This window comes from Lynx rufus, unplaced genomic scaffold (genome assembly GCF_022079265.1).
Source record: "Lynx rufus isolate CCGP_SWC_20201006 ecotype Redwood Valley unplaced genomic scaffold, mLynRuf1.p SCAF_22, whole genome shotgun sequence".
Lineage (NCBI taxonomy): Eukaryota > Metazoa > Chordata > Mammalia > Carnivora > Felidae > Lynx > Lynx rufus.
The window spans coordinates 19,250,493-19,273,329 of record NW_025814837.1 but is presented as its reverse complement, the minus strand read 5'-3'; the positions used below and the strand labels follow the sequence as shown (position 1 = coordinate 19,273,329).

The 22,837-nt window shown below is 37.3% G+C and overlaps 1 protein-coding gene and 1 non-coding gene across 3 annotated transcripts in view; one reads left to right on the top strand and one right to left on the bottom strand.

Annotated features, from left to right (window-relative positions):
- The window catches only part of ABHD3 (abhydrolase domain containing 3, phospholipase), a 38,641-nt gene that overhangs the window by 14,429 nt on the left and 1,375 nt on the right, over positions 1–22,837 (bottom strand). Inside the window, exons 3-4 of one of the 2 annotated variants that reach the window (XM_047087067.1) lie at positions 21,786–21,968; positions 9,431–9,476 (exon numbers count right to left, since the gene is read on the bottom strand). In XM_047087067.1, coding sequence (XP_046943023.1) covers positions 9,431–9,476; positions 21,786–21,968 — 229 coding nt within the window. The remainder of the gene's footprint in view (positions 1–9,430; positions 9,477–21,785; positions 21,969–22,837) is intronic. The other variant, XM_047087068.1, reaches the window with a different exon arrangement.
- On the top strand, positions 1,446–1,592 carry LOC124517671 (small nucleolar RNA SNORA62/SNORA6 family). Its single transcript, XR_006963531.1, has one exon. It is a non-coding gene; the product is annotated as a small nucleolar RNA SNORA62/SNORA6 family (small nucleolar RNA).

Here is a 22,837-nt window from a genome sequence, read left to right as displayed (position 1 = left end):
GGCCCTCCACAATATGTCAAGCTGCTTTTCCAGCTCTGTTTTTTCCTATTTCTTCACAGGTACAAATTCAGGTCAGTGAGACACCACTATTGTCTTGTTGCTGGCCTCATATTATCCTTACTACCTGTGTGAACTTCATCTGCCAAGTGTCCTTCACTGTCAAGGCATGAAATCACGAGTTGATTAAATGTCAGAGAAAAGGAAAGACTCGGCCCCTGGTCTCCAGTGACCTCACAGCCGTTCCCAATTCTACCCCTAATTGTCTCAGCCAGTCTGCTCCTGGTCCGTACTATTACTATCTTACTCGCCTCTATCTCTGACAGTCAAGAAAATACTTGTCCAAACCGAACTGAGATACACAGGACTGAAAAATGAAAAGACCTGATGAGTAACTTCTGATATGCAAAACTATGTGGTTATATCACAAGACCTTTTGCTACTTGATGGTTCCAATTGGAAATATCATTTCCCTTCTTTTGTCACAGGACTTGAGTCTCACTAAAGAAAGGATTCATCCAGGGTACATAGCAAAGACACTAAGGGGGCCAATACATTGAATTGGCAGGGCTGGCAGACATTTCCTTCAGGTCTAAAAATATAACTAGCGGCTTTTTAGACAAAACGTTAGTTAATTCTCAGTTGCTAGGGCTACTAATGCAACCAGCAACTAATCCTATTGCAGTAATTCCTGTCTTTTTCCATGCTTCCAGAACAGAGGTAAAGTAAGCCATATCTAATGAGAAAAGGGATTAAGGGAGACCTCACAGGATTCAGCTGGATGGTGAAAACTCTCTTCACATGTGGATGTGAAAGGTTTTCTGGAAAAGTGAAGAAAATCTAAAGGATAGATAACCTTCCAGCAGATGTTCAGGCATAAATATTTTATAAGTTGTAATAACTTGAAATAATTACAAACCAAGATTTTTCAACTGCTGCTATGATCACAGAGAAACAATAGTAATTTGTTTAATGGCTTTTAGAGGTTAATTTTAACAAGTCATTAAAGAGAATAATGAAGTAAAATGAATTCTTAATTATTCACACGTAACAGATGGGAAAAGAATAAAGCATATATTTTGTATTTATCTATGGACTACATATAATCTATCCTTAATCAACTTCCAAAAAATAGACAACTGAGTTCTCCCTAACCTGCAGGAGAATTTTCCTGTCCTGGTTTAGAAGTCATTTGTTTTAAAATACAAATTTCATTTAAAAACGGGTTTTTTTTTCTGGTCTAGAAACGAATTAAAATTCACCCTGTTAATCAGGTAGCCTGACTCTCCCTAGCTATTCTGGGAGGAGATTAATTTGCTAATCTGCAGTAGAAGCCATAACCCAGGACCCTTTCCTCAGTGCTGGAGCTGCCACACATCCAATACTGAACTGGCCAGCTAAGATTTTAGTTTTCCGTCTAGTAAAATGAAAACTGACACAGATATTTAAATGTCTTTTAAAAAAATCATTTCAATTTTGGCTGGCCAATGAACTCATAAGTGTAGGTAGCGTGCTACATGGGGGCAAGTCTTTTGCTCAAACCACAGGGTCTCTGGCCCAATGAGTGGAGTTTGATAGTAATACTTGCTAAAAGTAGGGAAAAAAATCATTTTAATTCCACTTTTATTTTATTGTAATGTCTGATAATAATCAGGAGCTTAGAATACTTCATTTCACAGCCTTCCTCTCTCAAGTATTTCCTCTCCTGTACTAAAATATTGGACAAGATGTTGCTTAAAGGAACTCTGTAACTCTTATATGCATGTAGGCCCCCAGAAGAAATAATCCTTCCATAAGAGTACTAATCATGTTTTGTTTTTTTTTTTAAACTAGGCTCTGCACCCAGTGCAGAGCCCAATGTGGGGCTTGAACTCACAACCCTGAGATCAAGACCTGAGCTGATATCAAGAGTCAGACACCTAACTGACTGAGCCACCCAGGTGCTTCTAATCATGCTTCTTAACTGATCTCTTCAGCATGTTTTTGTTGTTGCTGCTGTTTTGTTTTCATTCCATCCACCCTGGGATGAGTACCTAGTCATTTGTTAAAATTGTCGTTAGGAAAATTGATTTTATTTTTGGAAGATGCGTTTGTTAAGTAAGGAGTCAGAGAAAACAACAGTATGCATACATAAATCAAACCAGCACTTTAATGAATAATCATTTTACCTAGTCACTGATAGACATATAAAATGACCAAGTGTCTAAAAGTGCCTGGGCTTGGATCCTTTCTTGAAATAACTTGCCACAAAACAAAGGGCTCCAGAAAATCTCCTGGCCACCTCTGAGGTCAAGATAGCCTTTGTGCCACATTCCCACTAATGTTCTACATGGCTACATGCATATGCAGTCATGCTACACAGTTATACCAATAAATGAAGTGGCTTAAAGCAGATCATTCAGGTGGACAGGAGTTACCTTTGGTCCAAACTCCTAAGAAGCAAGACCCATGCCCGCCCTGCCCTGTCTGGGTTTGCTGCCACCATCCAGCAGTTTGCAGTCCTGCCTGTACTTTAGACTCACTGGGGAATGTTAAGACAAATCACAGACACTTGGACTCCACCCCAGACCAAATGAATCAGAATCTGGGAGGGGAGGATGGGGTCCAGGGATCAGTAGTTTCTTAAGGCTTCCCAGAGGATTCTAATGTGCAGCCAGGGCTGAGAACCAACTGCAAAGAGCAGGAGAATAAAGAAAAAGGGTGAGAGCAGAAAAATAAAGAAATAGGGTGAGAGCTGAGCCAAGAGAGGAGGAGGCTGCAGTGACAAGAATGATAAAATGATCTAGAGCGACTTGGGAAGAAGGAAATCTAGTGCTACAGGGATTCTTTGCAGTGCACAGGGAAGTGCTGTCAAACATCGCATATCTTATAGGCTCACCTGGCACATATTAAGCATTCAATAAATGGTGGCTATTAAATTACTGTTATTATTCCTAGAAATTCTTTAACTATTTAAACTTTTTTTTTTTTTTTGAGAGAGAGAGCACGCATGTGAGCAGGGGAGAGAGAGAGAGAGAATCTTTTTTTTAAAAATTTTTTTAATGTTTATTTATTTTTGAGACAGAGACAGAGTGTGAGCAGGGGAGGGGCAGAGAGAGAGAAGGAGACACAGAATCTGAAGCTGGTTCCAGGCTCTGAGTTGTCAGTACAGAGCTCGATGTGGAACTTGAACTCATGAACCATGAGATCATGACCTGAGCCGAAGTAGGATGCTTAACCGACTGAACCACCCAGGTGCCCAGAGAGAGAGAGAGAACCTTAAGCTGAGCATGGAGCCTAACTTGGGGCTGGATCCCATGACTCTGGGATCATGACCTGAGCCAAACTCAAGTGTCAGATGCCCCACCTGATTGAGCCACCCAGTTAAACATTATTTTTCTTTATTTGAAAAATTGTTTAACTACAGAGAATTGTACAATCCTTTGTGTACCCACCACTTACAACAGTTGGTATTGCTGAATTGGACCTATCAACGTGAGGAAAAAATTCTAAAGGATTCAACGCATTCATCCCACATCTGGCTGAGATGAGTCTTCTTGTTCTGATTGGGGTGGAGGATGGAGAGAGAGGTTATTTTTGGAGCATTTAGGAAAGAGCAGACTTGGATGGGACACAATGTAGTTTAGCAGGAAGGTACTGAGTACAGGAAAGGCAGAGTCTGAAGGTATGAGTCTGACAACTGAACTGTGTCCTAACCAGCCCTGCCCTATATGTTCCTCCTCCATCAGACCATAGGAAGGTCCTTACTCCCTTCTGAATGCCTCCTTCAGAAAACAGGGCTCAGGAGGGGAGAGAGCCTTACATCCCTCCCATCCCATTAGCCTCCATGAAAAGCAAAGGTGGTAAAGCTCAGTAGGAAACAAGAGCAGATTTCTCTAGATCTGAGCCTTTAATAAACCACCCACTATCTGATGTTGAGGTAGGAACCCTCTCGTTGAAAACTCCTTTTATCTCTAACCCCAGATTTTCAGGCTGATTTGACTTAAAGTCAGTGCTGAGAGGTAAAGACTTCCAACAAACAGCCTGAGTTCCTGCCCTGAGACCACTAATCAGTTTTATGACCTCAGGCCTGTCACCCCACTTTTCCAGAGGTGTGCTCATTTAAAAAATGAGCTTTTCAGGATTAGAGGATCTCTGAAGCAAAGCTGCTCAAAGTGCCAGGCCGGGATGAGATAAGTGCTGGTGTCAGAATGTAAAATAAGCACACTGCTTCTCTCACCAAGAGTATTGCTAGGAGGAAAAAAAAAATCGGCTCACTTCCGCAGTGTGTTTGGAACTGAAGGTGGTTTACATTCTGTCGCAGTCCCTTGTCTTGTCAGGGGCTGGTATCAGAACATTTGAGAAATGGAATTCATCCACAAAACTACACTTTGAGCAGAACCTGCTTTAAAGTATCTTCTAGCTTCTGCTCCCCGCCATTGGCTCTTCCTTACCTGCAGAGTGAGCTTTAACTTGAACTGGAAAGTGCCCAAAGGCTTTTTTCAAGCTTTATGAGACAAGATTCACATGCGATACAATTCACCTACTTAAAATGTAGGGGCTTCCTGACTGGTTGGCTGGAAGAGTGGAAGAGCGTGCAGCTCTTGACCTCAGGGTCATACATTCGAGCCCCACATTAGGTATAGAGATTACTTAAATAAACTAAATAAATAAATAGTACAATTCATGGGTTTTAGTATATTCAGAGTTGTTCAAATACCACCACAATTTCAGAACATGTTTATCACCCCAAAAATCACATGTTTATCACATGTGATTTTGTGTGACAAGCTCATTTCACTTTGCGTAATGTTCTCAAGGTTCATCCATGTTACAGCATGTATAAGTACTTCATTCTTTTTTCAATGCTGACCAATATCTAGTGATATGGATATACCACATTTGCCTTACCCATTTGTCCAGCAATGGGCATCTGGGTTCTTTCTACATTTTGGTTAACATGAATAATGCTGCTATAAATATTCACGTACAAGTTACTATGTGAACATATATTTTCATTTCTCTTGGTTATATATATAGGAGGGGCATTGCTGCATCATATGGTAATTCTATGTTTAACTTTTTGAGAAAGTACCGGACTATTTTCCAAGGTGGCTGTTTTCCTATTGTGCCTAGAGACACAGAAGTCTGTATGACCCATAAAGCAAAAAATGGGGCCACTATATAGCTTTCAACAAACTCAAAATTTTGGCTTTGTAAATTATCATTCCTAAACTAAAATGGAAACATAATATTTCATAAAGTAATTACAAATACTAGGGAGTTTGTGGACAACTTGGACTCCTGGATTCTTATCCTTGAAAATCCATCTGCAGAGAGCAAGAAAAGGTACTATCTACTTCAGGGACTCCAAGAACCCTGCAGGAATATCTGAATCGCAATCTACTGAGACTAGGACTCTCTGTCTTCTATAGCTAGCAGCCCCAGGGAGGACAATGTGCAGGCTTGTCATTTCCTAGTGAGCAAGGCTTTTGCCTTTTCTAGAACCCTACAATGTGTAATTAGAAATGAGGACAACATGGTAGTGGAAAATTTCTTTCTCATTCTCCTCTGCAGGAGTCATAGTAATCCCTATGAATTCTAAGTATATCACCAACATATTTCGGCAAACTTTTCCTCTTGCATTTCTTCCACTCCTGGCAGAACTGCTTACTCTAAATTCCATTTCACCTTTGCTAGCTCTTTTGGGCTAATTTCAGTTAGAGACAGTGCCTGTTTGATCTTTGCTGATTCATCTTTTGTTCTTTTTTATGCCTATAGGAAGTTCTTACTTACTCTGGGTCTGAACTACATTAAATCCTTTCTGGAACAAGGTGAGGTGTAAGTATACACAGAGTTCCTCTAGTTTGAAACAGAAATTGCTCATAGATCTAAGGCAGAAATAAGGATTATCAAGGGATCTTATTTAGATCCCTTGATCTAAATAAAGCTAGCTCTAATAATCAATATTGGCATCTTGTTTTTGTGATCCATTAGGGTACAAAAGGTATATATTAAATTATAATTAATTTCCTCCTTAAATTTCTTTTTTTTTAATATTTAAATTTTTTTTTAACATTTATTCACTTTTGAGAGTGAGACAGAGCACGAGTGGGGGAGGGGCAGAGAGAGTGGGAGACACAGAATCAGAAGCAGGCTCCAGGGTCTGAGCTGTCAGCACAGAGCCCTGACGCAGGGCTCGAACTCACAGATTGTGAGATCATGACCTGAGCTGAAGTCGGACACTTAACCAACTCAGGCATCCAGGCGCGCCCCTTAAATTTCTTTTTTTTAAAGCAGTCGTTTTAAAGCATATAATTGTAGCTATATTTTGGTTATTTTACATCTTTATTCTTTTTTTTTAGTTTATTTACTTTGAGAGAGAGAGTGCACATGCGCACGCGCAAGCGCTGAGGAGGGTCTTGGGGCTTGAACTCACTGATATCATGACCTGAGCCAAAAGAGTAGCACATTTAACTGACTGAGCCACCCAGGCGCCCCTTTATTCTTTCTAAAATTAGATTACATTAGCCTTTGTGATACAAATATTTGCTGGAGGTACTATTTGATCAGAATTCAACCTAGTATTCTGTATGAGACTCTAGAGACCAAGCTACTCTTACCCTTTCACTTAGAATTCTAAATTCTTTAAAATAAAATAAAAGTTTGATAAAATAAAATTTGAAAAATGTTTCTCTATATCCTATCCCTTTCTAAGAACTCAAGGTGTTTCTGGAGAGTTTTCAAAAAACTAATTAATGTTATGGCTAAAGGTTACTGGGTTGCTGCATTCTTTCAAAGTAAATTTCCAAATAACTTTAAATGGTAAGGATAGAAGTTTTTTCAAGTTTCTTGCTCTTCCTTTTCTCTCTTTCTTCCTATTTGTTGTGTTCTAAGCTTCTATCCATACATCTCCTCCTCCTTTTGCTGTTCAAATTATCCTGAAGCAATCTCAACCACTATGAGCTCCAGCTTCCCTTTGTGCACTGGCAATCCCTTTCTTTCTGTAGGCTGTACATCTCTCCTGAGGTCCTGTCTAGTATATCCAACTGTTTACTAGAAATTTCCACCTGGATGATCTCAAAGCACCATAAACATCTGAAACTGAATTATTTTATTATTACACCAAAAATCTCATAAATTCCCCTGTTTCCCATTTCAGCAAACATAAGAGTCTTTTACCGGCAGCCAAGCTAGAAATGTCAACCTTGACTCTCTTTTCTTTGCTTTCTGCAATTAATTAATATTATTCTTTCTGCCCCATGAATACCCTTCATTCTCATTCTCTCCTCTTCCTCCCTCCTATCTCTGTTTTTAAACTCTAGGTAAATCTATAGTAACTGCTTTCCAACTGGCTTCCCAGCCTCCATACTCCTTCCCATCTCTTTTCTACACATTGCTGCTATGATTCTCTCTCTGAAACATGGATATAATCAGATTATTTTATATGTCAATTATACCTCAATAAAGCTGGAAAAAATGTTAAATGTCAATGATTCAATACCAGGTTCCTTGGGATTCTACACATGACTCTTCAAAATCTGGCCTTCCCCCTCTAGAAGAATCCCTGCCACTTCTTAAATGAGAGGGAGCATAGCATAATATTCAAGAATATAAGCACACAGTCAGACTACATGGGTCTGAATCCTGGTTCTGAATTTCTTGGCTAGGCAAATTCTTAACCTATTTGTGTCTCACTTTCTTCATCTGGCAAATGGCAGTGATGATGGCGATGCTTACCCAAATCATTGCGTTGTTACTACTGCTGAACATTAAGCACAAAAAGACATAACTGATATATTCTAAGGACTCAATAAACATTTGATAAAATCATCATGATCATTATCCCTCCACCAGTAAGTACTTGCTGTTCCATGCTCTTAAATACTTTGCTCTTTATGCTGAAAAAGCTTCTCTATTCCCTCTTGGTTTAGTACTACAGCCTTCAAGATACAACTCAAACTTACCTCCGCTCTGATGTTCTCTCACCTCCCCCAAGCACTTAGTTACGTCTTTTCTGTACACTCTACAATTTTTATATGTCTTCTTACAATTACACTTAGCTCTGTATTGCATAAATTTTCAAGTATCTGAACTCTCTCCTGCAACTTAAGTGAAAGCTCCTAGGGTTAAGGTTGCATCTAAAAACAAGTACATTCCTCACCTTATTGCCTTGTCCAGTATCTAATTTAACAGGCATACAACACAGCTTTGCTGAATGAACAGATCTTTGTTCCTCACTTTATGGGACCTAATGGACTTTACTTTGCGGTACATTATCTCATTAAGAGCCTCAGACCATATCTTCCCCATTTTTGTACCCTGAAAACACCCAGAAGGATAGATACACAGCAGACAAGAGCGGCTCAAAAATGATTTTGTTGGTCCAGGGCCACAGAGACAAATTCAAATCTTTCCCTTTAGAACATCTGTCATTTGTCCACAAGATTTCTAGAGGGCTGGACTAAGTGAGGAAATGTGAATCTTCACATCAAACTATTTACTATGAGGTGCTTGAGTAAGAATGTAAACATTTTATAATTTTAGTTTTTGAAATCATATTGATCTTGATTCCCTCCAGGACCCAAGTCTTCGTAAAGCAAAGTGCAAGAGACCTTTTTTCCCCAAGTTCTCATAAAGTACTGACATTAGTGACATGATTATATTTATTTCCAGCATGACTTAATTATTTATAGTCTTAATATCATTCGCTATTAATGACTCAAAACACACACAAAAAAGGCTTCTTTCAGTTTTGGTAGAATTGTCTTTGACCTGTTGGAGTGGTAAGGGATTGACAGTTGAAAACCTTCAAAAAAATTTCAGTGAATATGAGTTCTCACTCCAACTCACAGGTTTAACATCAGAATGAATGATGATTTTCTAAGAGGTGGAAGAACCTCTAACAAAAACTTTAGGGGCTAGAGGGAAAAAGGGCTGATTAAATAAAAAGATTTAAATAATATTTCTTCTATGTGAACTTTGACTGGCAAACAGGCATATAACATACCATCAATCCATTTCATGACAAAAGTAAATTTCTAAGGGAAAAAAAAAGCATCATTGTGCTCGTTAATTTGTTAATTTTTAACAGTTAATTTTTAAAGAAAATGTGTTTTCCATTAAAACTAATGTAAATACCTATTGATTTTAAAATATAGTAACTATAAAAGTTATAAAATATAACCTTAATTTCTATTAAAATAGAAATATATTACATATATTTCACTTATGATATAAGATCTGGATATACATAGACCAAGGGGATTCCCCTGGTTGTATAATTATGAGTCTTATAAATTTCATTTTTTTGTTGTTGTTGTTTATCTGTATTTTTCCACAATGAACTTGTATGCACAGTTATTTTAAATAAAAAAGAATGTGCTTTTCATTATGAACCTACAAATCATTCTTTTAAAAATTAAGCTGTTGTCATTAATTTAAGTTTACTTACCAAGAGATTCTCCCCTGCCACTCCTCTGTTGTTAAAAACCACACATCTAAAAACCAGGAAAGTAATGTTTATTATTTTTACACACAATTCTTGCTCACAATATAATACATATTAAAATAATCTCAGTGGCACTGTTTTAGGGTACTAAAAGATTTTTAAAAATCTGTTCCAAAGACATGAGAATGTTTGACAATTTTATTTAAATGCACTAAAATATACTCCACTTCTCTAAGTTCAATATGTGAGTTCAAATCAGAAAATTGTATATTGGAGTGATGTTAAATTTTCCTACCAAAAGCAGAAATTTTACAACTTCTTCCTATACCTATGTGTAGGTTTTCAACACATGTTATTAAAACAATTCTAGATACAAATCAAATTTAAATGATTTTGCCTCAAACTAAAAAAAAAAAAAAAAAAAAAAAAAAAGTCCTCTACCTATTCTCTTTGTAACATTAATGAAGTATCTATTCCTATTCTAAGAAACAGCTAGTTAAAAAAAAAAAGAAAAGAAAAGAAAGGCAGGAATAGTTATTTTTCCCTCAAGGCTCAGCAAACACAGAGACTGGAATTTTACCTGAGGTGAAAACATGACCACAGGTAGAGCTGCAAGGAACCTGGCACCTGAGCTGGTAGGAAGGGCCCCCACAACGCTACTGCTTGGTGTTCAGTGGACTTAGAGGAGGAAAGGCAAACTGTGTTTCCTATGATCTTGTTTGTCTCTCCTGGGTCAATGATCATATGTTAAGGGTTTAGAGCAGTGTTGGCTCACTGTAAGTACACAAGGAAAGTTAGCTATTAGTAGCAATGGTAGTTGTGGTGCCGTGGTAGCTTTAAAAAGCCATTTTGTATTTAAAATGCTTAATTCTCATTTAACTTTAAGTCAACCATAACACCAGATATGTATTTTTTGCCATCCTCAAACAAAATCCTGACTCGGGTCTGCAAGGATTCTCTTTGAGTAAGTGAATCTATATTCATGTTGATGAAAATTCATTTTGGTGTTGTCTGTTTACTTATCCAATCAATCAAGGCCATTTAAGGTTCTAATTCCCTTCTTTCAGTGTGTTGCTGCTCAGTGTATGGGTTAGGCCCAACTGAAAAAAAGGAAGTGTTTAAAATCTCAGAAATCTGACTTGAGATACAGCTGGATATATTACATTTTATTGACTAGTCAAAGAATGATCTTAAATATACTTTGAAAACATGCAGAAAAGTTGGAGTAGGATCAGTGTGGCCTTAATCTTTTCTCACTAGAAAGAATGGCAATGCAGACTGGACATAAGCAAAATTTAAGTTAGCCACATGCACTTACTTGCATAAGCACCTAGGTTACACAAGAATCAGGGCTAAAGTTAATTGTGATCTTGAACTTTGAAGCTCCTAGTCATCCGGAAAAGAACTACTTTTAGAAAGCAAGCACTAAATAAGGATAAAAATGGCTTCTCGGGCAAGATGTCATCATGTGACTGCCACTGAGAGAAGGGAATAGAACTGATAAGGGCAAAGAAAACGATGATCTGCAAAATCATGAAAAAGCAGTGTATACATCTGGGATTTTCTTCCAAACTCAGACTGGGATATTTGTACTTTCCTTCAGGCAACTTTCAAAAGTGGATCACAGCTCTGGTATCTCTTGCTAGAGGAGGAAATGTACTGACCTCTCCATAGGCCTTTGTTCCTGACAATGTTCAATAAGTAGCAGTCATCACTGTATATACTTCTAAGCCTTGGAAATTGGGCAGAAAGATAAGGAAGAATGAGGGAGCAAAGCAGCTACAGAGAAAGGCAGAATGATGGCTGCCATTCTGTCCTTTATCCCATTCCAGTTGGTGACAAGTAACCAGTTTCTTTCATCTAATCTCCTTTTCTGCCCTGACAGTTATCAGGGAACACTTTACACATGAAGCTAAAAGAGCTGGTTGTGAAACAACTACTATTCCTAAGACTTTGATAAGCTTCTGTTATCTTTGTAATGGCTCTTTCCAAATAATTTTTACAAATTCTCCCAAACAATTTTAAAGGTTATGCATATGAGGAAAATTGTTCTGTAAAACTTATTTTTCCTATGTATTTTAGCTTTTTAAATGTTCTTCTCAAAATAGGGAAAATATAAATAAATATCAAATAGAGAATGCATTTAGTATTAACCTTCTGTGACACTAAAACACATTAATTAGAAAAGTAGGTGAGTCTTCTTTAAAGAAGGTTAAATAAAGGGTAGAGAGCTACCTATAGCACAGGATTTCCCAACCTTTAGTGCTATGGACATTTTGGACCAAATAATAGGAGAAGTTGTCTAAAGCCCCCTTGACTGAAAACCACTGTTACAGTAAGATGGACCAGATAGCCTTGAATCTGCTCAAGCCCAGTGATCTTCCAGAATAAAGGGATTTTACCAGATCACCTTAAATATTTTCCAGTTCTAGGATTATGTAAGTCTCTAAGTACAAGAACAGAAATAATAGTTGGAGGGTGGAGTAGGAGGAACATTCAAGATTACTATGCTGATTTCGGATAATAATAACAGATAAACATTATTATTTATTATATGCCAGGTACTTTACAAAAATATTAATATTGGAATGATTCATTCACTCAAAAATTTATTAAATAGACCATTTACTGAACTAAAGATTGAGTTAGAACTTATGGGAGAAAAGTCAAATATAAATATAAGGTTCCTAGCCTCAAAGAGAGGTATACTCTAGTTAGGTTGAAAAGAAATACATCATGTTTTCAGTTGAGTGACTACAATAAAAGTGATAACATAAGGCAGTATACAGTTCAATATCCACTGAATGGTGTAGATAATAAAGCTTTGTGAGATCAGGTTGGACAAAATTGATCAGGAAAGAATTCATGGAAAAGACCTATAAATAGTATGATGAAACTTGGAAAATGATAAAGATTTCAGAAGAAGGAAAGTATGAGATATAATATGGGTTGGAGGGGGCAGGGGGAGCAAAGATATAAGGTAGAAATGTATGAAATTTTCTAAGGGATAAGAAAATATATCATCTTATCAGAAACATGGCTATTTAGAGTATAATGATAGAAAGTAAGGATGGAAAAAATAGGTTAAGACCAAAATAGGTATAGAGTTCTGAATACCAGTTAAAGAAAAGATGACAAGAAGGTTCTGCTTCCAAACATGTCAGAGTAGATCCTATTAGGCCAATCCTTCCAAAGAATAATATCTATGAAGTCTTGATAAATTATAAAGGCAATGGAAAACAACCAAAGCAGGTAGAAACTAAATGAGAGTTGACACTTGTAAGAAAAAAATGGCATTGGATGAGTTTCTTTTTCTTTTCTTTTCTTTTTTTTCAACAGCTTTTTGCCCGAGGGGATGCACCAGTTTCTATTATTCAATGATGGAAGAAAGTCAGATAGAAATGCTATTTCATGGGCTTGAGAAACCAGAAAACAGACTTTGGTGCAACTATAGCAGTTAGAAAATGAGGAGAAAGTCTCACCAAAGAGGGAGAGTCCTAAATTCTGGGTAAAAACTGGGTCCAAAGCTCTGCTAAGCCTTTATACATATGTGAGACTCCAAGCAATCAAATTAAGGCTAGAAAACCGAACAGAGATTTCAGCTGCTTCTACCATAGAGGAGACAGTTTGAAGTTTGAGTTGAGACAAATTGTCTGCCTGATAAGACAAACAAACAAACAAACAAACAAAAATCAGTACTATTTGGAAAAATATAACAGAATCCAGAGTCTCTACAATGGATTATTCAAACTGTCTACAACACAAACCAAAATTACTAGATCAGGAAGCAAACAAGAAAACATGGCCAATACTCAAGAGATAAGATAATCAATGTAACTGACCCTGAGATGGTCCACATGTTAGAATCAGTAGATATGATTTAAAGCAGCTATTATAACTATGCTTAAGGACATAAAAGGAAAATAAGCTTGTAATGAATAAAAAAAAATAGGAAATCTCAGCAGAGAAATAAAATCTATTAAAAATGGAAATTCTAGGTCAGAAAAATATAGTATATGAAATAACAAATTCACTTGATTTGTAAATTACAGTTCTAACGTAAAGATGAAAGAGAAATAAAGATTCAAAAAAATGAATAGAACATTGGTGATTTGTGGTACATTATCAAAAGATCTAACACACATGTATGTAACTGTGGCTCCAGAAGAAGATGAGAGAGAGAATGGGGCAGAAAAATATTTGAAGAAATAATGGCCAAGATTTCTCCAAGTTTGATAATAAGACAAAAAACACAGAGTCTCAAAAAAAGAAAGAGAAATGCTAGGAAAATAAAGGAACAATAAACAACAAAAAACCAGAAAGCAAAGACTATAATGGTAAACCTATATCCACCATATCAATAATTACATTAAATGTAAATGGACTAAAAATCCTATTAAAATCAAGAAATTATCAGACTGGACAAAAAAGGCGAGGCCCAACTATATGCTATCTACAAGCAATATACTTTAAATATAAAGATACAGATACTTTGAAAGTTGAAGTTTGAAAAAAAAATGTACATAGTAAGTTTAAGAAGGCTAGTGTAGCTACAGTAATATCAGATAGACATCACAACCAGAGATAAAGAAAGACATTTCATAATGGTGAAAGAATTAATTCATAGGAAGACTAACAACCATAAATATATCTATGACTAATAACAGCTTCCAAATACATGAAGCAAAAATGACAATTAAATGGGAGAAATAGAAAATCCATAATCATAGTTGATTTCAACATCCTTCTATCAATCAAAAAAAAGTTAGGAAAGATATAAAGAATCTGAATAACACTATCAACTATCTTAACCTAATTTACATTTATACAGCATTATATCCAATAGCATAATACACATTATTTATTTTAAAAAAATTTTTTTTAATGTTTATTATTGAGAGACAGAGAGACACAGAGCATGAGCAGGGGAGGGGCAGAGAGAGAGGGAGACACAGAATCCGAAGCAGGCTCCAGGCTCTAAGCTGTCAGCACAGAGCCTGACGCGGGGCTCGAACTCACAAACTGCGAGATCATGACCTGAGCCGAAGTCGGTCGCTTAACCAACTGAGCCACCCAGGCACCCCAATACATGTTATTTTTAAAAAATGGTAACACTTAAACATTTCTGACCTCACTAATGTCATAAAGATATTAGAACAGATGAATGTAACTCATGTATCTTTTTCTAGAATGTAAAGCATCAGAAATCAAACACGATAATTAACAGGAATATATTGACTGTATTACATACTCAACTCCTGATTACCACATAGTAATGGAGAATAGTGAAACTTAATCCATAATTCAAGAACCCCATTCTCTTGTTTCAACTCTTTCCCTATAAAATCTATTCCCTGAGTAGGAAACATGACATGTTTGCCTGTCATGTCTTGAATTTCTCTGATGAAATGGAGACTTATGATATTATAGGTCTACATTATCCTGATAGGCAATAATCATGGGGTTTGAGGAGCTATTTTCCCAAGCCAAGAGCCATCTGAGTAAAGGAGAATTTTGAAGAATGAGCAATATTTCAAAGAGCCTAAAAAACAATCATATATTTCTCTGTAACAAGGCTGTACAGTTGAAGCTTAACCTTGTCACACACTAACTGTCAAACTTTGGTGAAATTATGAACACTGTAGTTTTGTTTTTGGTTGGTAAAATGAGTATGATAATACAGCTCTTGGAATTAGGTACATGTTAAGTAAGATAACCTAAGTATAGCACATGGTATGGGGCCTATCATGTGGCAGGCACTCAACAAAGCTAAATTTAATTAATAGTAAACCAAAATGGCAATTCTGGTTATCTCTTGCTGGTCATAAGCTCTGAGTGGTCCTATGAATTAAAAAAAAAAGTTCATAATTAGTGCAATTCACTTTTTAGGTATAATATTTCAAAACCAGTAGCCACAAGAGGAAAAAAGAGTCAAAGTTATCCTTCATGTGAGGCCACTGAAAACCTTATACAACTAGCATTAAGTTTTCTTTTATAATATTTTATTGGAATCGTCTCCACTGCCCCGCCCCCAGCTCTCCCGTCTTCCCTAACATTTACTCAGTTGCTTTTGATGTTCTCAGATTTTATCTTACTCATTTGAATTCTAGCTGGGTTTCTTTGGTATTTCTGTAGATTCTGTCAACTAAAGAACTATTTAATAATAAAAGTGTTCTACATTAATAGTATGAACTTATAGGAATCATTCCAGTGTCACAGATCACTGCTGGCAGCTTTATGACCCAAACTGGAGTCAGAAACATGTATGTGTAGGGGTTGTGGGAGGGTGGATGGGCTAAATGGGTAAGGGACATTAAGGAATCTACTCCTGAAACATTATTGCACCATATGCTAACCAACTTGGATGTAAATTAAAAAAAAAAAAAAAAAGAAACATGTATGCATTCCAAGATATAGATTCCAGTGGCCACTCCACCTTAGCTAGGCATTACCCTCTCCCTGCACCACTCACTGTCTGGCCAGGCACACTGCTGTCTCAGGTTCTCCTGGGATGGTTTCTTGCCTGGTAATAGGGCCCAGGCAGTAAGTACCTCATTTCTACCTAACCAGACTAAAAGAGTATGACTCTTCCCTACACCAAAGACATAATTCACTCCTTTAAAGAAAAAAAGCTAATATTTAAAAAAAAATACTTCTTTAAAAAAAAGCTACTACTTTTTAAAATGTTCACTGGGGAAAAACCTTCACATATATACATGTAATCCTGGCAATCCTATGAGGTATAGTTATCTTTATGGATGAGAAAACTGAGGTACAGAGTTATTGAGTAATTTGGCTGTGGATACACAGGAAGTGTTTGACAGAACTGGGACTTGAATCCAAGCAGACCTGACTCAATAATCCACTTAACCACCCCACTCAGAGGCCCTGGGCTACCTAAGCTAGTAACATTAAAGTCTCTTTTTCCAAAGACGAGCGCGAGTGCTCTGAACACAGAGTACCCTTAGAGTGCATGCCAGCTCGGATAAAAAAATAAAGTAAAATAAAGCTTTATCCCCAAAACTTTGTGAATCATTGTATAATGGAATATCTAACAATTAGTTCCCTAGGGAATGAGACTCCTTGTCAGTATCCACTATAACTTTTTCTATAAATACCATTAAATAAGCTAAGCTCTTCACCCAGTGCTTTCTATTATGCATGATTTCATCTAGCCAGTCTCATGAATAATCAGTTAACTGAACTCATTTTCAAAACTTTAAAAGCCAAATTGTTTTAACAACAGCAAAAACTTACAAAAATATGTTTAGATAAAAACATTCTGGAGTTAATTTAAAATGACTTCTTACCTAAGGTACTGCTTTTACACTGGGGAATAGTCAGAACTTGCCCTTTTGTTCCATGCCTCATTTTCCTTAGTTCAGCCTCCCCTTCCTTCCTCCCTCAGGAAGAGTCAGTAGATGACCTGCAAGTGCCCTTCTGATACTGCAGGAAAATCTCAGTGTCACCTAAAGCTTAGTTATCTACTGGTGATACTTGACCTAAATCAAAATGCACAGATCCAAACTCCAAACTAGAAAGCAAAGGAACATGTAGAAACTAGTCAAATTTTAACGCTTTTAAATCATCTCCCACTCCAAGTTCCTCTCAAAACTATAAATGATGGACAATGGCATCCTTGCTACCAATAGGTGGCCCTGCATTGAAAGATCTTAATCCTGTTAAACCACATTAAAATGTCAGTGGTTTCTGTAAGTAGTTTGAAAAATGTAGCAAGAAAAACAAAAAGAAGATAGTAATAAAAAATGCAGTAAGAAAGAAATTTCTCAAAACAAACACCCACAATCTTGAAAAATCCCTCTATTAATCCTTCTGCTCTTTTCCAAATCCTCTCCTGTTTCCCTCCTTCGTCTGTCAAACTTAAAAGATATGTGATCCACCCCACTCTTTTCTCCTGAGGTCTTCTTAGCCCTCAGCAGTTGGACTTCCTTCCTCATTGCTCTGCTGAATCTTCTCCAGTACTGCTTTATCTGTCCTCATTCTCCTTGCTCTTTTGTTCGCCTCTGGCACTTCTGACCTGTTCCTTCCCTGCTTAAAATGTCTTACTTGGTGTCTGATATTCCAGAGTCCTCACACTTGCAACACTGACCACTAAGTGCTAGAGACTGCCAGTTATCTCCCAGTATCCATGCTCCTCTTCTTCCTCAGTCACAGAATCTACTAGTGTCACTTGAGTATATGACTGCTCAAAATAACGATTTCACTTCGAGCCTCCCTTGTGGCTGAGGAAGAGCAGGTCCATATGATACAAGCAAGAGTGGTGTGCACAATTGCTGGAAAGCATCCTTAAAGGAAGATGGTGCATTCTCTAGTCTTTTTTCTCCTCGGATGTTGGGGTACAGTTGTGATGGCTGGAGCTAGAGCAGCCGTAGGTTATGAAGCAACACTTCCTGATACAGGATATAGAGCCCTGGTCTACCTTCTCAGAGAGAGAGAGAAATAAACTTCTCATGAGAGAGAAATAAACTTGTATCTTTTTAAAGTCACTGTTATTTTGAGTTTTCTTTTACTTGTAGTCAATCCTGGTTCTCGTTAATGCATTTCTTCCCAACTACTGCATACATATTCCTTATCGCTTCAGCTAGACTGTATGCTCTTTGGGAATATAGGTTCTGATAAAAATACTTAATGACTGACCTAGATTTCAATAGACTTATTATGATATAATTCTGGATGGGCCACTCTTTTTAATACTAGTTGGGGGTGGAACAAAATAGTAGATGAAGGCTCTCAATAAAAGAGGCCAAAGTAAAAGATGATTTAGATGTTCTCAGAGTTACTGTTTTACTCCCTCTTTTTAGTAGTCATGCTAAAAATTAATTCAGACAATGGGAAAAAGACTTAAGAAAACAGATATTATTCAGGTACATAAAATAATATCGATTAGGCTGTGTTACCAAATAGAGGTTTTTTAAAAAACAAACCTTGAGTGAACGAATGGGATTTCTAACTACTTTATCAATCATAGAGGTGTAACTTTTTCTCCAGTCCTCTGATTTCTATGAGAGAAGCTTCTCTAAACACACTCCTGGCTTCCTGGCCTCGCTTACTTTACTCATTCTCCAGGAGATGGAGGGCTTATCTGATTGATAAAATTTGGAAGAATGACTAGGGCTATCTGGCTCAGCAATTCTCTTCTCCCTCTCAAGGACAAGTTTATCCAAGGAATACATACTGCATTTGGCCCATGAAGATGAACAGGCAGGTAGACTATGTATTCCCCTTTCAATTCAATTTGACTTCTTAGTAAAGCCTTTGCTCACAGTGATCTTAAATGAACTTTAGCTTAGTTCCTATCCCATCCATTCTTAATTCTGAATTGGTGAAACCTAAAAGTTCTGTGTCTTTGTCAGTTTTCAGGCACAGGAAAAAAAATTTTTTTTTTAATTTTTTTTAACATTTATTTATTTTTGAGAGACAGAGAGAGACAGAGCATGAGCGGGGGGAGGGGCAGAGAGAGAGAAGGAGACAGAATCTGAAGCAGGCTGCAGGCTCTGTCAGCATAGAGCCTGATGCATGGCTCAAACCCACAAACTGTGAGATCATGACCTGAGCCGAAGTCGGATGCTCAACTGACTGAGCCACCCAGGCGCCCCAAAAACAAAATTTTTAACAGCAACAATAGCAAACCCTTATGTTTCACTTATCAATACACCAGGAGTTAAGTTCTCCCTAATGTTTAAATCATATCTCAGCAGTGAAGCAATAACAGTTCCCTGGCTACCTGACAAAATTCATGAGTCTCCCTACAAATTCAACCTTTCCACAAGATAGTAACTGGGGCCTGAAGGCAAATATACCCCCACTGTATTGGGGTGTTCATACTGCCTATGAAATTCTATTGTGTAAGACACATAATGACACAATCCAAGCATTCCTGTAAGGAAACTAGGTGTTTATATTTCCCAAGAGGTAGGTTTGCTTGTACTTGTTCTTTAAATTATAAAGTGTTCTAGTCTGATTAGGGAAACATTATGAAAGACCACTTTGGCTCAGGTCACTAAACCAACTACTTTATACATTCTAATTCATTTAAACTCTCTGTAGTAAGTGAGAAGCTGTAATTGGGGAAGTTAAAAATTAATTGCAAAGGTCTCTCAGTAAGTGGAAGTTCCAACACTTGAACCTAGGCCCAGCTCCAAAGACCCTGCACACACCACTATATTATACAGTCTCAAAGGACTCAATGTAAGCCTTATGGCAAAGTTCCAGATCTTTTCTTTTACTTCAGTGGTCCTTGGCACTACCTTGCTATCTGTGGTATGATGCAAAAATATTTTGTAGGCCTTCCTATCAAGAGGTGGAGTTTATTTCTCTACCCTTTGACTCTGGGCTGACACACAAGACTTGCTTTAACTGGAATGTGGCAGAAGCAACATCAGGAGAGTTCTTAGCCTGAGTGTCAATAAGCCTTGCAGCTTTTGCTTTTGTACTCTTGGAACCCTCTGCCACCAAATGAACAAACTCAGAGCCTGATGGTGAATGAGAGGCCACATGGAGCTGAGATGAGTCATCCCTGCTGAGGGCCCCCATGCAGGGAGTTGTCCCGGCTGCTGACCTCAAATGCACAAATGATCCCAGCCAAGACCAGAACCACCTAGCTTTGCCCAGCCCAAATTCTTGGGCCACAGAATTGTGAGCAGAATGGTGGTAGTTTTTAGCTACTAAGTTTTGGGATAGTTTGTTATACAGCAAAAGCTAACTGATACATCTTCTCAGCCACCCCTCCTAATTAAACACAAATGGAGATAGGCCCAAAGGCCACTGAAAAGTTTACTGACCACTGCTTATTCATGTACTCTGCTATTTTCAAGTCCAGTCTAATTCACTGTTAGAGTTCCCTAAACCCAAATAAGCTGGGTCTTCAAGCAGCTGACAATGACCTGGTCTATCTTTCTCTTCTCTTAGGCTCCTTGTGGCAAGGTCAACTTCTCACAACTCTTTGTATCTAGCACAAAACCTTCCTTTTATCATAGATTCACAATAAAATGTCCAAATCAGTAGAAGAGATATTAACCCTTAGGGGAGTTAGAACTTTGAAGCTTTGAAGCACAGTGTAATGATAGTCATAGTCATAAAATTTAGCAACTTTTGCAAGGGGTGGAAAAAAGCCTTGTGGACTGGCAACTCCAGGGCTTATGAGATTTAGTCCTTGAGTTTCAACTACATTGTTTTTAAAAGCACTTCCTAAGTCTTGAGAGACAGCTCAGGCCAAGTACAGAATCAGCAATTTAAATATGCACAGAAGGCTTTATGATCTATACTTTTTGAGCATGACTAAGTTTTAGCAAAAAATTGGAATCAAGCCTCACACTTAACTGGATGGTGCTAAACATGGAATAATGATGAATTCCTGATATTAGTGCAAGTTTCACTGGAACAATAATTCTAGAACACCTATCAAAACGTCTGAGAGATTGTCATTTCATGGACAAAATAGGCTTTATCTGTAAAAGATCAGACTTAACTTGTGAAAATTGAGTTAGCTCTTATGGCATTTCCCCATTTATACAAAAATGTTTTTATTAATATAAACTCCACATCAATTTTTCACACAGAGTGTTTCAAGTTTAACAAAGGACACAACTCTACTTTAAATGCACCTCAGAGTGTTCCATTACCATAACTACTATCAGCTTAAAAAGGCGACACAAAAAAGCAGTACTTTTCACAATGATTCTGCTTTAAGATATTAAAGCTGAACCTGAAACTTAAGGTTGCTAAGTCACTTGCAAAAAATTAAATTGTACTTGGTGACTGAGTTGAATAATGGCTACTCAAAAATGCTGTGGCATCCTCAACTGGACATTAGTCATGTGCACCTACAAACTCAGATGGACAAAAGAGGCATAGATCATCTTTGGAAAAAGAAAGATCACCTACAAGCCGATTTTGGGTATTTTTTACATTTGGGATCTAAGCCAATGAGATAAGATTAGTAGATTCAGAGCTCAAATATGGAATGAAACATGAGGGTCACCATCTACTCTCTCAGTGGTTTGTAATGGCTATTTTCCATAGCACTCCCTTCAGTGGGCCTACTGCTCCTCAGACCTGGGTCCTATGTCAATTCCTAGATGATACTAATTTCATTCATTCATTCAACCAAAATCTGCTGAGTGCCTACTATGCGAAATGCTATTTCCTGTGAGATGATTGTTATGCATCTTCCTGGAAAAAAAAAAAGGCAAAAGAGGAAGCAGAGAAAAATAATAATCTAGGGAAATGCTTAATCCATGCAAGAAATAACAAGTTTTTCTGAAACAAACATGTAGATAGATTTGTGCTTCATTTAGAATGAATTAAGTAAAAAATGGAATAAATCTTTTACTGGTACCTGTATCCCAATTCTTCACTAAGATGGATCATATGAAGGATATATGATTCCTTGCTTGTTCCAGTGAGGCCGGGCAACAGTAAGATAGTAGGCCTGGTGGTGGCATCCCTATAACACTTACTGTTACAATTATCAAACCAGTCCAGTGAAATCTGTCCTCCATCTGCAGTTTTAATAAGTTCACTAGAAGAAATAGAGGACATACTCATTAAATGTTTCAAGTCATGCTTTAATATTAGTGTCTTTTTTTTTTAATGTTTATTTTTGAGAGAGTGAGAGAGAGAGAAACAGCATGAGCAGGGGAGGGGCAGAGAGAGAAGGAGACACAGAAATCCGAAGCAGGCTCCAGGCTCCAAGCTGTCAGCACAGAGTCTGACACGGGGCTCAAACTCACAAACCGTGAGATCATGACCTGAGCTGAAGTTGGATGCTTAACCAACTGAACCACCCAGGTGCCCCAATATTAGTGTCTTAATTTTATAAATATATGACATGATTTGGTCATCTGAAGTTTTTTTTCAGCATTCACTAACACACACACTTATATCCCTTTGTCTTATTACAAGAATGATATGACATTAGTACCATAAAGTATTTCCGGCAATATCACAAAAAGGTAGCATATAAAAATGAACTGCTAAATACTTCAAATATTTATCTTAATCATTTCCTCATTACTCTAAAATACCCAGCATTTAACCCCTATTTGATTGAGGTCACCCAAATAATTCAGTAGGGAATTATGAATAAGTAAAATACTGATCTGATCACTGCTCTGGTCCTTTGACTTAACAATGCAGTCTCCCACAGAGTATATTATAAAATTTGTTTCTTAAATATTTTAAAGTATTTCTCACATAGTATGCATGAACTTAAAGATTTTTCTCAAATAAATAGTGCAAGTTCCAGGCAACAAAAGGAACTCCAGAAGGACTAGATGACTCAGGGAAATTAATATTAGGCATCATCTAAATCTCCGGGTTACTGATAAATTCTGGACCCTATCTTTAACACCTCAAGGACATTATCATCAAGAACCCATTTGCTTATTA